The sequence below is a fragment of the Spermophilus citellus genome, assembly GCF_964194105.1.
Source record: "Spermophilus citellus genome assembly, chromosome: 1".
In the NCBI taxonomy this organism is placed as follows: domain Eukaryota; kingdom Metazoa; phylum Chordata; class Mammalia; order Rodentia; family Sciuridae; genus Spermophilus; species Spermophilus citellus.
In genome coordinates this window covers 183,871,013-183,885,381 of record NC_138182.1, presented here as the reverse complement: position 1 = coordinate 183,885,381, position 14,369 = coordinate 183,871,013, and the positions used below count along the sequence as shown (strand labels likewise).

General features: G+C 37.8%; 1 protein-coding gene across 1 annotated transcript in view; it reads left to right on the top strand.

Moving 5' to 3' along the window:
• Positions 1-14,369, top strand: part of STK32A (serine/threonine kinase 32A) — a gene marked incomplete at its 3' end in the record, with an annotated part of 113,985 nt that overhangs the window by 89,264 nt on the left and 10,352 nt on the right. The window contains exons 6-7 of the mRNA XM_081303817.1: positions 962-1,051; positions 10,751-10,848. Of these exons, the coding sequence (XP_081159943.1) occupies positions 962-1,051; positions 10,751-10,848 (188 nt within the window). The remainder of the gene's footprint in view (positions 1-961; positions 1,052-10,750; positions 10,849-14,369) is intronic.

Genomic DNA, 14,369 nt, shown 5'->3' with positions numbered 1-14,369 from the left:
AGATCCTCTGAAGGCAGATATTCGTGTGGTTGCCTTGGCTTCCTGCACTGCTCTTTTCTTTCTTGCTATAAATGCAGGGACCCTAGACACTTTGTAGAGTGTGTTCCTGACAAACTTAAGTGTTAGAAACATACTGTGTCACTATGAACATTATAGCCGAGAGAAACCCTAGAGACCATCTTATCTACCCATTTTTTTTAATAAACAAAAATTTAGGCCCAACCTAGGAAAAGGATGTAAAACGTACTATGTGCTAGGGGTGGTTTTCAGGCAGAGGCCAGGTCTCCTGGACCCCAGTCTAGTATTCCTCAGAGTCCCTTTAAAGATGAAAGTTGATTTTTATTTTTATTTTTTTGCCCCCTGATTTCCATTTATAATAGTTACTTGGTTGGGGATTGATGGTGTGACAACTTGAGTTCTTCCAACAGCAAACAAACAAGCAGACAAAGCATTTCAGAAAAACAAGGAGAACAAGAATTCTTTCCTGGTTAAAAATAAAAATACCCATGCTTTTGCTGGCTTGTTGTAATTTTGCCTCTGTTTTTTTTTTTTTTTTTTTTTTTAAGATCCCATAAGATATGCTTGGGATTGTGACACTTTGATTAGCTCTTGACTGTCTCACTCTTGATACTCATAGCCTAAACAACTTAAAATGCTGCCAATAGACAAAATTTGCCTAAGTAGAATTACCAGAACATGAACTCAACTACTAAGGTTAAGATATTCGGAGGTTGAATTTCAAGTTCAAAGCAGCGACTAGTCAATGCCCTGTCATGCTCTGGCTTCTGAGGAGTTGCTGGTTTAAGATCATGGTGGCCGTGAGAATGGAATAAGTAAGCTTTTATTGCCTGTACCCAGCATATAAGAAAGACCAAGTTTATAAATGCTTTCAGTTAGACAAACGATTATGTCACTGGGTTGAATGGGACTTAACATCTCTGTGGTCTTTCTCTCTCCCCAGGACACGTGCACATCACAGATTTCAACATTGCTGCCATGCTGCCCAAGGAGATGCGGATCACCACCATGGCCGGCACCAAGCCTTACATGGGTATGGGCCTCACGAGTGGCCATAATTACTAAGAGCAAAGCTTTATAGTTTCTCATTCCTGTAGACAAAATTTACTGCAGGGGACTTGCAGTGAGAATGGACAAGTTCCCCTCTGACTTTACCCAGGGAGCTTCTGATTTGATGGGTCTGAGGTGAACCTCACTATTCTCTATCAGTAAGTACATAGGGCGATCTGAATTCAGGAGGGCCATGGATATCATTTTGAAAGCACTAATTAAGATAGGTTTTTTCCCACTTCCTTACAAAAATATTAATTAATTCAATTAGTGTCCACTAATTGTCTTGTGTATCCTTGGGGCTTTAGATACTGGTGAACCTGTAATGAGCAACACACACAAGGTCTCTACCTCATGCAGCATACATACTAGTGGGAGGAGATGATAAAAATACAATGAAACAACAAAGGAAGAAGTAGTAGATTGGTAATAAGTGATAAAATAATCATTTTAACTATTCATTTACATAAAACTGCATTACATGCATAGGACTGTAAAGTGTACCCAGTTATAATTTTAGATTCAATTTGTTTGCCACAATTCCATGACTTCTTCTTTTTAAAGATGGGAAAATTCTGCCTCAGACAGGTTAAATGATTTCACATAATATTGTTTGCAGTGAATCGAGGAACTATGTTCATCTTGATATTTGCAATTGTTAAGGGGTAAGGAATAGGGTAGGCATAGGTGGCAAATTACCAGTTAGGTCTCACATTTAATTGTAGAAACAAATCAATTAAAAATTCTCGGATGAGTTGTTAGAGGCTGCTTTCTCTTTATAGACAGGGTTTTAGCAGAACTTGTCTTAGTTTTGTTCACCTTAAAAAAAAAAAAACATGAAGCAAACTGTAACCCTTTGGGACACATTCATTACTCTGAATTATTCCTTCTTACTATTCCAAAGACAAATGAGTCAGATCTCAACTAATGATCTGTAAATTCTTGGGGTGACTACAAGAAGAAGGGCCCGGCATTCCATTCTTGGTTACATGGCTGTTTAGTCACTGGACTTGAGGATTGGTCCCTAACTAAGCTAACAGGGCCTAGTTTCCCATGGAGGGTTGATGAGTTTGGGAAAAAGTCTTACTCCTTACTCCAGGAGATGGAGGTATGTAGTGGGTGTGAATCTATTTAGGGGAGCAGCTAGAGGATTCGATCTAGCTTTACAAGCCATGCCCCCACAGTGCGGGGGTATAGGCTGGAAGGAACAGAGGCTCAACAGTCCCAAGACACCTTGACTATGTCACACTCTCTGAGGACGTAGCCCAAGGAATCAGATGGTTTTAAAGCTGGGTAGGTAGTTCCAGTGTGGAGGATTGACAACCTTGGCCAAACCTGTGGTAGGGTCAGCACATTTATGTTCGGTTCCCTCTGCCTCTGCTATTCCTCGTTCATATCCCAAAACAAACAGTGCTTTGTAGGAAACTGATGTGTAGCACCAGATCCATCCTCCATCTCCACACCAAAGCTGCAGAATCCAGTCCTGTGGAGTGAGTGGAGGAGCTTTGATTCAGATATGAGATTAGTTTCAAAATTCACAGGAGTGCATTTTAAACTGTCTGAAGTCAGTGCTGTAATGAGCATAGACTGAGCTATCATTAGAGGAGCCCCTATCCAGAAAACAGGAGCTCAGTCACTGCACCCTTGCTGGAAGATGACAGAGACTAAGAGCTACTCCTGCTTCTTTCCTAATTAAGATGTTAAAGCAGATGATGTTGCTGTTTAAACTAGTTGGGTTAAGTCAGGGTGGAATCAGTTGAATAGCCAGATACAGTTAGAGTAACTCACAGGCAAAATAGGTGAACTTAAAAATCAAGGACAAAGACCATGCCAATTTCTTGTAATATTTCATTCTCTTCCTCTGTGTAATGAGAGAAGGAGGATAAGAGAACCTCCCTATGAAGGGCCACCTTACTGTCAAGAGAAAGAAATATATGGGGAAAAAAATGAAACCTAATTTTATATGATATTTGAACAACTGGAAATTTCATGGCTTTCAATTACCAGTGAGGGGAATAAATCTCTTTTGTCACTTCTAAAATAATGGACACATATAATTCAGCCAATTTTCCACCTAAAACCCATGGCCCTTAAATGATAAAAGGGAATATCCAAGCCTGCTGGTCTGATGAGTTTATTCCCCAGGTTTCCTGCGTTTCCGTATTAAGGGCTATTTTCTTGGAGCCAAATCAGAAAATGTGCATCTGGGTTTTCTAGGGCTGGTTTCCATGGTGAGGGGAAAGGGAGGCCACCTTTCTTTCTCCTCAGTGATTTTAGCTACAATATCTTTGTAATCCAATTTTTTTTAAAAAATTGGTAATGCTAGTCTTTTCGTAAGATGAACTATGAAATTGGAATATAGACAAGATTTCATACACCTCCCTACTTTCCCCCTTATGGCTAACAATTTGACAATATTTATTAAGATCTTTCTGTAGCCCAAACAATGTGTTAAATGTTTTATATTCATTTATTCATTTCCTTTTCCCAATAGCCCTGTGAGACAGACTAGACTTGTCATCATTTTAAATTGAAGACAATCAGAAACTAAGTAATCTGCCAAAGATCACATGGCTAATAATTACTTATCTAAGCATGAAGAAGCTTAGATTTAAGTCAAACTCAGGTTTCTCACTTGAAAGAGATAGAGATAGAGAATATATTTAAATATTGCTATTTGTAGTTCTTAAATGGTTCTAAGCCAACTTAGGCTACCATGTTGGAAATGTTCCTTAGTTTATTCCAAAATGAATATTTGATTGTCATAGCATATCTCTTTATCCAGAGGTGCCCTTGTCTTTGGTTTTTACATAGAAGTCTTTCAAAGGGCAGTTGTAGGTTGAAGCCTTGTTTTCCCTTTTTAAAAATTATGTACCGAATAATTGGGTAAAATCTACCTAACAGGCATTCATCAGTGTCCTCTTTACAGTGATTATGTAGCATACTAATTAGAAATTAACCAGAAAGTAAACAATCTAAAAAGATAGAAGAAATAAAAGTAGGAAATAAATGCTAAATGAAGGTTAGCAGATGCACCATATCTAGTAGAATGAGGAGCTAAGCATGGCATGGAGCATTGCAGAACTCTGAAAGGAGAATGATCTGTCTGCCAAGTCTTTACTACCTCCAACACAGCAAGGAAGCTTTGCTTTTCACATTTCATAATCTCCTACCTCCATACTCCACTGATCACTCTAGTCCTTCCTGCTCCCCATAATCTTACATCTGTGTGAACGTAATCCAGATCACTTGGAATTTTGCTGATTAAAACATTCTTTATATATAAAAGTGTGTGTGTGTGTGTGTGTGTGTGTGTGTGTGCATGCATGTGTGCGTGTGTGTTCATAATGTCACTATGGAAAAAGTATAAAATGCTGATAAGCAAAAGGGAAAATAAGTTAACTCTTCTACCAATAGATGTTTATAGCTCCCTTATAGATCTTCTTTTCTTCCATGTTCAAACATATACACACATTTTTAAAATGGGATCATGCTAAATTTCTTCAATGTAAATTTTCACTTCATAATGTAGTAAAAACAATAATAGAATCACATAGTGAGCATTTATGATGTACCAGAAACTTCACTAGGTTTTTAACATTCATTATATCATTAAATTCTCTAAACAACCCTATGAAATAGGTTTTACTATAATATTATTTCATAGACTAAAAATCAGGCTCAATGAGAGAGGAAGTGAAGCCATATGGCAAGTGATTGACAGAGGATGAAATTAAGCCCAAGTCTGGAAGCATCTAGCTTGGGACATTGAAGAAAATGACAATGATAAAACTATAATGCCTTACATGCACTGAGCTCTCCTCACATGCTGAGTCCTATTCTCAGTGCATGCATTACATTATTTAAACTAGAATCCATTCTGTGAGGCAAAAATGATTGTTTTTCCTACTTTAGAGATAGGCAGCTGAGCAGCTAGAAAATTTTAGCTGCAACATAATGATCTGTTGCCAGCACCCAAATCCGACCATTCTTCCCTTCTTTCCTTCCTTCATGGTGGTACCAGGGATCAGGTATGTTCTACCACTGAGCTACATCCCTAGCTTTTTTAAAATTTTATTTTGAGACAGAGTCTCACTAAATGACCTCAAACTTGTAGTCCTTGTACCTCAGCCTCCCAAATATCTGGGGTAACAGGTGCACACCACTGGGCTCAGCTCAGAGTCCTAACTCAACATGTTGCTATACTGCTTTTTTTGTTCAAGTCAGTAAACAGGCCTCTGCTGAAGCCCCTTTGTCTTGATTCCAGAGTTTGGATCTTGACAACTGGCACTGCTTACTTTCTTGTGCCAGTAAATATAACTATCTTTTTCTTTCCTTTTTTTTTTTTTTTTGCATTGCTGGGTGTTGAACCCAGGGCCTCAAGCATGCTAGACGAGTGCTCTTCCACTGAGCCACTTCACCAACTCCTTAACTATTGTTTTTAATGGACATATTTTATAGAGGATGGCACCAAAATTTATTTAACCTATTCCTTACTATTGAACATTAGTTTGTCCTCGTTTGAAATAAATAAATATATAGATTATTTATATAAGAAACATAATTTTATAGTAAAAATCTATTAGTAGAATAATTTTCTGCAACTTAATCATTTGTTTGTGATAAATTTCCATCAAAAAATGACAATGTGTTTTATTCTTAAAAATCACCGAGAGTAAATTTTATGTGTTCTCATCACAAAAAACATGGTATGTGAGGTATTGGATACGGTAAATATCTTGACCATTCTGCAATATATACATATTTCAGAATACCATGTTGTACACAATAAACACACACACATATTATCTTTACTTGTCAACTAAATTTAATTAATTTTTAAATTTATTTTTGATTGAAAGATATATGCATGTTAATGCATTTCCCTTCTGAAAGTTCGTGTTTATTTTTACTTACACTGGGAAGTATGTGAGACAGTCATTTCCCTAATCCTTGCCACTGATATAACATATTTTTAATTTCCCCAAATAATAAGCAAAAATGATACCACATTGTGATATTAAAATTGCATTCCAGCCCCGTGCGGTGGTGCACACCTGTAATCTCAGTGGCTCAGGAGGCTGAGACAGGAAGATCACGAGTTCAAAGCCAGCCTCAGAAACCGTGAGGTCCTACGTAACTCAGTGAGACACTGTTTCTAAATTAAATACACAATAGGCCTGGGGATGTGGCTCAGTGGTCGAGTGCCCCTGAGTTCAATCCTCAGGACCCCACCCCCACCGACCAAAATTACATTTCATTCTCTTCTTTTGTAAATGCCTATTCATAATCTTTGCCTGTATTCGATGTGGGTATTAATATTTTTTTCCTTTTCTATTATTTCTTATTGGTTATATGACAAAGTTTTGCCTTAGTGTATTATAAATACTTAAATTCTAATGTATTATATTTGTTATAAGTTATTGGTACAAATAAGATCTCTCACTTTTAGGGGCTTTTTTGATACTGGAAATCAAACCGAGAGACACTTTACCTTGAGTCATATTCTCAGCCTTTCTTATTTATTTTTTATTTTGAGACAAGGTCTCCCTAAGTTTCTGAGGCCCTGAACTTTTGATCCTCCAGTCTGAACCTCCTGTTGCTGAGATCACAGGTGTGTGCCAATGCACCTGGCTTTTTATGACCTTTTTTTTTTAAAAAATAAATAAGTTATTTTTAGTATCATCAAATTTCTCATACTGTCTTTTTCAGGGTGGAGTGCTGAGGATTGAACCCAGGGCATTGCACATGCTCCAACACTGAACCTTATCTGTAGTCCCCTCGTCTTTGTGCTTTATATTTCTATCTTTGATTCTATTCTTTGAAATACTGTCTTACATCCAGATTTTAATAAGTTTATGTAACAATCTGGTTGTCCACTATTTGTTTAAACATATGTGGAAAGTATCTGACTTTATTTTTGTTAGATTATTAAATAATTATTTTGGGACAAGGTATTAAATAAGACTCTTCCCATGCTTATTTGAAATGTATTCCTATGCATGTATATTAGACCAAAATGCATTCTACTATCATGTATAACTAAAAAGAACAAATGAAAAAATAAAAAATAAACAAAGAAATGTGTTTCTTATAAACTAAATAACTTTGTGTATTTAAATCAATATTCTCTGAGTCTTTCAAATCTTAATTATAATTTTATAATGTAGACTAACACATGGGATGCAAGTTCTTTATTCTTTTTCAAAAATCTTTATTATCCCTATTTTTTGTGTAAATGAAGTTTAGAATCATTTTTGTAAAGTTTATGCATTCATTATTCCTAATATATTAAGTTTATAGATTTAATTTGGGGCCCTTTCTTTATATCCTGACCAAAATTTAATGTCTAGGTTTGTTTTCTTGTTTGTTTGTTTGTTTTTGGTACCCGGGGGATTGAACTTAGGGGCACTAGACCATTGAGCCATATCCCCAGCCCTATTTTATATTTTATTTTCAGACAGGGTCTCACTGAGTTGCTTAGTGCCTAGCTGTTGCTGAGGCTGGCTTTGAACTCTCTATCCTTCCACCTCAGCCGCCAAAGCTACTGGGATTACAGGTGTGCATTACAGCACCCAGCCTATGTCTAGTTTTTTTTTTTTTTTAAACTGTGAAAACCAAAGGTTGGAAATACAAATACCTGGTAAACATATTAAAATGTAATCAAGCTTATTAGCAATTAGAGAAATGCCAATTTAAACCACAATGAGATATAATTTTATACTCACTAGATATGCAAAAACCAAAGTGTCAGTAACATCAAGTGTGAATAAGTAGATGAACAGAGGAGCTCTGATTCACTGCTGGCCATAGTGTGAACTGGCAAAACCACACTGGTGAAAAGTTTGTATCATTTAGTACATGTGAGCATGCACATCCCCATCCAGAACAGTCCCCCTTACTGGGATGGACCTAAAGATTCTTATAGGTGTCTAACATGTACAGGAATGTTTTAAAAAGTATTGTTCACAGTATTCCTAAGGTGAAAATAGCTGTCAATAATAGGAGTCGTAGGTAAGTTATGGGATACTCATATAGCCTTAAACGTGAATAAACAGTAAGTGCATGCAGCAGTTTGCACAAATCTTAAATATTATTGAGAGAGAAAAACAAGAAACCAAAAAGTATAAGGAATGGGATTTAAGAATACAGGCAATAGAGTAAAAAAAAAATGTGCACTTTAACAATGTTTTCTTTATTGTAAAGCACTGAAATAAATCAAAGTCTAGGCAGCTAGGAATTTCCTTAGTCAGTTCACCCATAGGCAAAATTAAACCATTGTTTAGAAATGCATACATTGAGAGCAAATCTATATGAAAAAATAAAGAAAATCCTTAACTTAAAGTTCAGAACAGTGAGATCTCAGGAAGTGGAGGGTCAAGACATAGAAAATTGGGGTGAAATTCTACTTCCTGACTTGTGTGACAGTTGCATGGACGTTTGCTTATAGCTAATCATTATATCCTCCTTTGATGTTTTAATTACTTTTCTGGATGTCTGAATAGAACTACTTAAAAATAACACCATGCAAAATATATAGTGGCTCTTTTGAAGGAAATGTAGTACCTCTCCCAGGCAATCTGCTTTTTCAGGAGTAGGGTTCTTTTTGAAGAAGGGCTCCTCAGTATCTTTCTGCCCTGAATTTTCTGCTATTTGAGAACCCAAAGGATTACTCTATGCTTTAAAAAATATTTTTAGCTGTAGATGGACAGAATACCTTTATTTATTTATTTTATATGGTGCTGAGGATCAAACCCGGTGCCTCACACATGCAAGGCAGCGCTCCACCACTGAGTTGCAGCCCCAGCCCAACTCTATGCTTTTATATGTTTCCATGATTTCTGTTCTTAATGTCCTACCAAAATCACTCAGTGCCTCTCACATCATGAATATTTGTCCAGTGAATGCATGCGCATCCAAATGTCTTTCTGTCTGAAAACAGAGGAAGCAGAAGAGAAAGGAATCATCACTCTGTGAAGTTGGGAAAGAAAAAAGAACACACACATAAAATCCAAGGATGATCTAATTCGACAGAAGACACCACTTTTATAGAGTAATGCTTATTTTGTTTGGCATTTTCTTAGCACAATGGATCTGGTTTTTCTTCAAAATTGTCTGCAGCTTCTCTAAGTGAGATGTCTGTCACCTGTCACCTGGGGGACTATCTGAGATGACCTGCTGTGAGATTGAAGGGGGAAAGCAGAAATGTAGTCCACTCCATCCTGTCTGTGGGAATGTTACGAGGTCAAGGCCATCATCTCCCCAGCTGCTCTGGGAGCTGCTACTTGCAGAAAGGATGCAGTGAAGCATGAAAAGTGAATTCACAGGGTATGAGGCTCACTGAGTCCTGCTGGATCAAGCTCGTAGTCAGGGTCATGCCTGGGCACTGGGATGTTAACTTCAACCTTTCTAATTGGATGCTGTCCATAGAATTTGAGTGTACCAGGCAGGCAAGTCAGTGTATGCAAGTCCCATGTCATATCAGTTTCCTTTGCCCAGAGTCAGCACCTTTCTACAGGCAGCTTAGGACCAACCCTGCGTACCTTTAGCCTAGGTAAATTCCTCTTTTTGCATGGTTGTTTGCTTCTAACCAAGAGTACCAGATGTATTTGAACATTTTGTAAGTACCAGGCACTATGCTGAGACTTTGACATGCATTATCTTGTTTAATTTCTAACTCTGTAAAGATTGTCTTATTATTTTGATTTTGCTGATGAGGATGCTATGCTCTGCCAACTGACTTGCTCAAGGGCACAATAAATGGTGGAGGCAGAATCAGAACCTAGGAAGCATGGCTCCAGAGCTAACGATCACAACTTGTGGCTTAAGTAGTTGATTTATCCATTCATTCACATAACAAATTTCTGTTTATGGACTGTGATTGACAGGTTCTGTATTAGATACTAGGAATGTCATTTTGAGCAAATAGATAACATACCTATCCTTGCTTTGTGTTTAATTCTCTCTGTTCCACTCCTTAGGGTTTATGAATATTCATGAAAAGGTATATAGAAAGTTTGCAGTGTGGCAAAGTGCTTAGAGCATGTGTGAACAAGGAGTCATCTCCAGGGGAAAAATTGTGTGTGGCCCTACCTTTCTTTGTGGTCAATTCAGAGAACCCTGGTTACAAGGTGTGAATGACCCACAGTTGTTTCAAAACCTTATATTTCCTAGAACGCCTACTCCCTCTTTCTCCTTTCCTTACCCCCAGTAAGAGTCTTCAAATGCTCCCAGGTGGCTCCAGGATAGACAGCCAATCCAATGTAGCTTGACTCAAATACTGAGCATTGTTTGCAACCATAATATGAATTTAGATCCTTTAATGCAAGCCTTCCAAATGAAGACAACATCTTCTCAGCCTTTTTTATTTCAGAGTTAATCACATATTTGAGACCCTGTAGGACCCAATTTGAAATAGGTGCATGATCTAACTAAGAGAAGAGTTTGTCTATTAAGGCCTGTACATGCCTGTGTGCATTGGTTGATGAAGAAGGCTACTGAAAGAGCTAAGAAAATTAGAAATTTTTGCCTGCTGTGAGCAATCTAGCAATGGATAATAATCATCCATAAAAGTGTTTATACCTTTTATGCTGGCAATTCTCCTCTGGAGGAACATGTTGGGAAAATAGGCTTATTAATGTCTTAGAGCATAAACCTTGCCTAACTTTTCTTTGTTTTTCAGCACCTGAGATGTTCAACTCCAAAAAAGAAGCAGGCTATTCCTTTGCTGTAGACTGGTGGTCCCTGGGTGTGACAGCATATGAGCTATTGAGAGGCCGGGTACAGTAGAATTGCATGTCCTTTTTGGTTATTCTTCCAGTATGTTCTATTTCAATAAAAGAATGTATTGTTTTCTATGAACCAAGCAGTTCCTTTGAGAGCTGAAAACAGCCATGTGATGCTGATAACACCTCTTGAGATTTCCGCACATATTAATTTACTGCCCCACATATGGGACCAACCATGTCAGTTAACATTAAATTTTACCAATAAAATTAAATGAATAATATGGATATTATAAGCTCCCCAAGAGGGAAAAATCAATTTACCTCACTAGATATTTTGAGTAAATATGTGTGTTTGTTTAAAGAAAGTCATTAGTAGTTACAGTACAGAGCTCTAATTCAGATATACCTCGCCAAGGCAAGTGTGAATTATTAATACAGCACAACTCATGCCCTATCTTGTTGGAATGCTGTCTGTCATTTGGTTCCAGGATTCTGGATTCAGTGGAAAATTAGTTTTTATTTCCTTTTTTTTTAAAGAAATAGTTCTTAAACCAAGATATCTTTTTCTAGGAAGAAAAGATGAATATCAAACAAATGCTATGAAAATTATGTTCTATTTGGTTTTGATAAACTATTGCATAATTCAGATATCCTTTTGAGTGTGCTAGTTCAGACATAACAAAATACTATAGACCATGTGGCTTAAACAATAGGTATTTATTTTCTTACAGTTATACAGGCTAGAACTCCAAGATCAAAGTGCCAGAAATGTTGGGTTCTGGAGAGGTCTATCTTTATGTCATGAGACAGTGACTTTTTTTATTGTGTCTTCATGAATGGGAGAGGGGGGAGAGAGAAAAAAAGTGGAAGAGAGAGATATCTTTCTCTTCTTTTAAGGTCACAAATCCCATCATGAAGGTTCTGTTCCCATAACCTAATCTATCCCTAATTACCTGCCAAAGATCTGTCTCTATTAAAGTTAGAGCTTCAGTAAAGGAATTCGGGTCAGGACACATTCAGTTCATGAAATTTCACTCTCAGCCCCTTCTCACATGTCCTTCTCACATGCAAAATTTCTTCATCTGGTCCCAAACTAAAACCTAAAGTTCAAAATCTCATCCAGATATTATCTAAATCAAGTATGGAAGAGACTCAAGGGATGATTCATCTTGAGGCAAAATTCTTTTCCCTTTGTGCATTTATAAAAATACAAATTTTGTACTCCTGAAGTATGATGGTGGCACAGACATATGATCGACAGTCTGTTCTAAAAGGGAAAAGTGGGAAACAAGGAAGGAATAGTAGGTCAAAGTCCATTAAATCCTAAGTCTCAAGAATAATCCTCTTTGATTATAATAAGTGATGCATGCTGTCATTTGCAGCCACTTGGATGGAACTAGAAGATCTTATATTACATGAGATAAGCCAGGCACAGAAAGACAAATAGAACATGTTCTCACCCATTTGTGCAAGCTGAAAATTGATCACAGTAGGGAGAAGTAGCAAGCAGAGTACAGATACCAGGAGCTTCCAAAGGGTGGGAGAGGTGAATAGCGGGTCAAGAAAGAGTACCAAAATACCTTGGGGGAAGTAGTGTAGGTGTATACATAGCACAGTAGGGTAACTATGACCTACAACAATTAATTATACATTTCAAAATGACTAGAGAAGAGTTTGAAGGTTACCAACACATAGAAAGGATAACATTTAAGGAAATAGAAATTCTAATTACCCCGATTTAATCCTCAAACATTGTATACATCACGCCCTATAAATAAGCGCAAATATTATAAGTCAATTAAGTATAGAATAAAAGCACAATCCTCTTTGGCTTGGTTATCTTCCCTCCAGGCCTCCTTGGCTGGCAGCATCTTTCTCATGGCTGAAGGTAAGGGACGGGAGACTTACTTAGTGACCCTTCAGGGGCTCTGTCCATAGGTATCTGCCATCCCACTTATAGGACTCTGCCAGGTGGTGGTCCTGCCCTTTGGAACTGAGGTAACCCTGACCCCAAGCCAATGCACTCAGGACCTGTGGTCAGAGTTGCAGCCCTAATGGTCTCTGAATCACCCTTGGGGTCTTCTTCCCTTACCGGAAGGATAGTGCATGTTCACAACCAGACAGCTCTATGGTCCTGCCTTGTGAAATCTAAGAAGTCTGTTAGTCTTCCTTCACTCCATCCCACTTTCTCTCTGGCCTTTAACTTGAACCATGAGTATCTCTGTGGTATAATCCCATCTCTATCTCTGGGTTGTTTTTTTTTTTGAGATATCTTATGATATTCCTGACCCACACATGTCATCTCTTCCTCATTTGGTTGTTCAACTATATCCTTAGTGTTCTTTTCAGAACAAGCTGTCTCATTTCTTGCAATATATATAGGCCAAAAGTTTTGCAGCTTTTCAATTTCTGGTTCTTTTTCTGTTGTTGTTGTATATAATTTCTTCTTTGATTCATCCCCTTTCTTTTATATTTTATTGTAAGTAGTCAGGGGAAACCAAGCCACTCCTTCAACATGTTGTCTAAAAATCTTCTTGGTCAATACTCCATTTTAATGCTACAAGTTCTACCTCCCATGAAAAACTGGAACATGGTTCAGAAAGTTCTTTGGCCCTTTATAATAAGGATCACTTTCCTTCTGTTTCTGATAACATGTTCCACATTTCTGTCTAAGACATGATGAGAACTATTCCTAAAATCCATATTTATGGCGTATACCTCAAACCTCTTCCAGCTTCTACCCAATAACTAGCCTCAGAGTTACTTGGAAATGTTTGAGTAGTTTTGGCAGTACTCCACTACCCAGTACCTATATCTATTAGGTCAGCCATGGCTGTCTTAAAAAAAAAATACATCTCCTGTGGAGCATAAACAACAGAAATTTGTTATCTTAGTAATGGAGGCTGAAACTCTAAGTTCAAGGTGTCAGGATGGTTAGCTTTGGGTGAGGGATCCCTTCCTAGTCTGCAGATGACTGCCTCTCACTGTGTCCCCAAGTGATGGGGATAGAAACATATCTCTCTCTCTCTCTCTCTCTCTCTCTCTCTCTCTCTCTCTCTCTCGTTTTTCTTCTTGTAAGACTACTAAGCACCATAAGGGCTCCACCCCCATGACCTAGTCTAATCCTAATTATGCACCAAAGGCTCCTGTTCCAAATACCATCATATTGAGGGTTGGGGCTTTAACATACAAGTGGAGGGCAGGACACAAGCATTCAATCCATAAGTAGCTGTGTACTATCAGGATCCTGGTAATGGATGCAACTGAGATTCCTCCAAGACCCAGGAGTTGAAGAATGTTGCCTCCCTAACTTTCAGAACTCACTCATCTCCACAGGTTCAGAACTGGGTATCAAGTTATCATACAAACACTGCAGCTAGTCTAACCTCTGGAGCTGATCTTTCTGCTTTAGTCAGCAGCCATTGTCCTGGCCTTATATCATTGCACCATAAATTCTACACTAAGAGTTCCATTTCACAACTGATTGGCCTGTTCCCATCTTATAATAACTGTTAGAAGAATAACTGTTAGAAGTTGGGGCTTCAATTTGCTCAGGGAAGCAAAGACAAACAC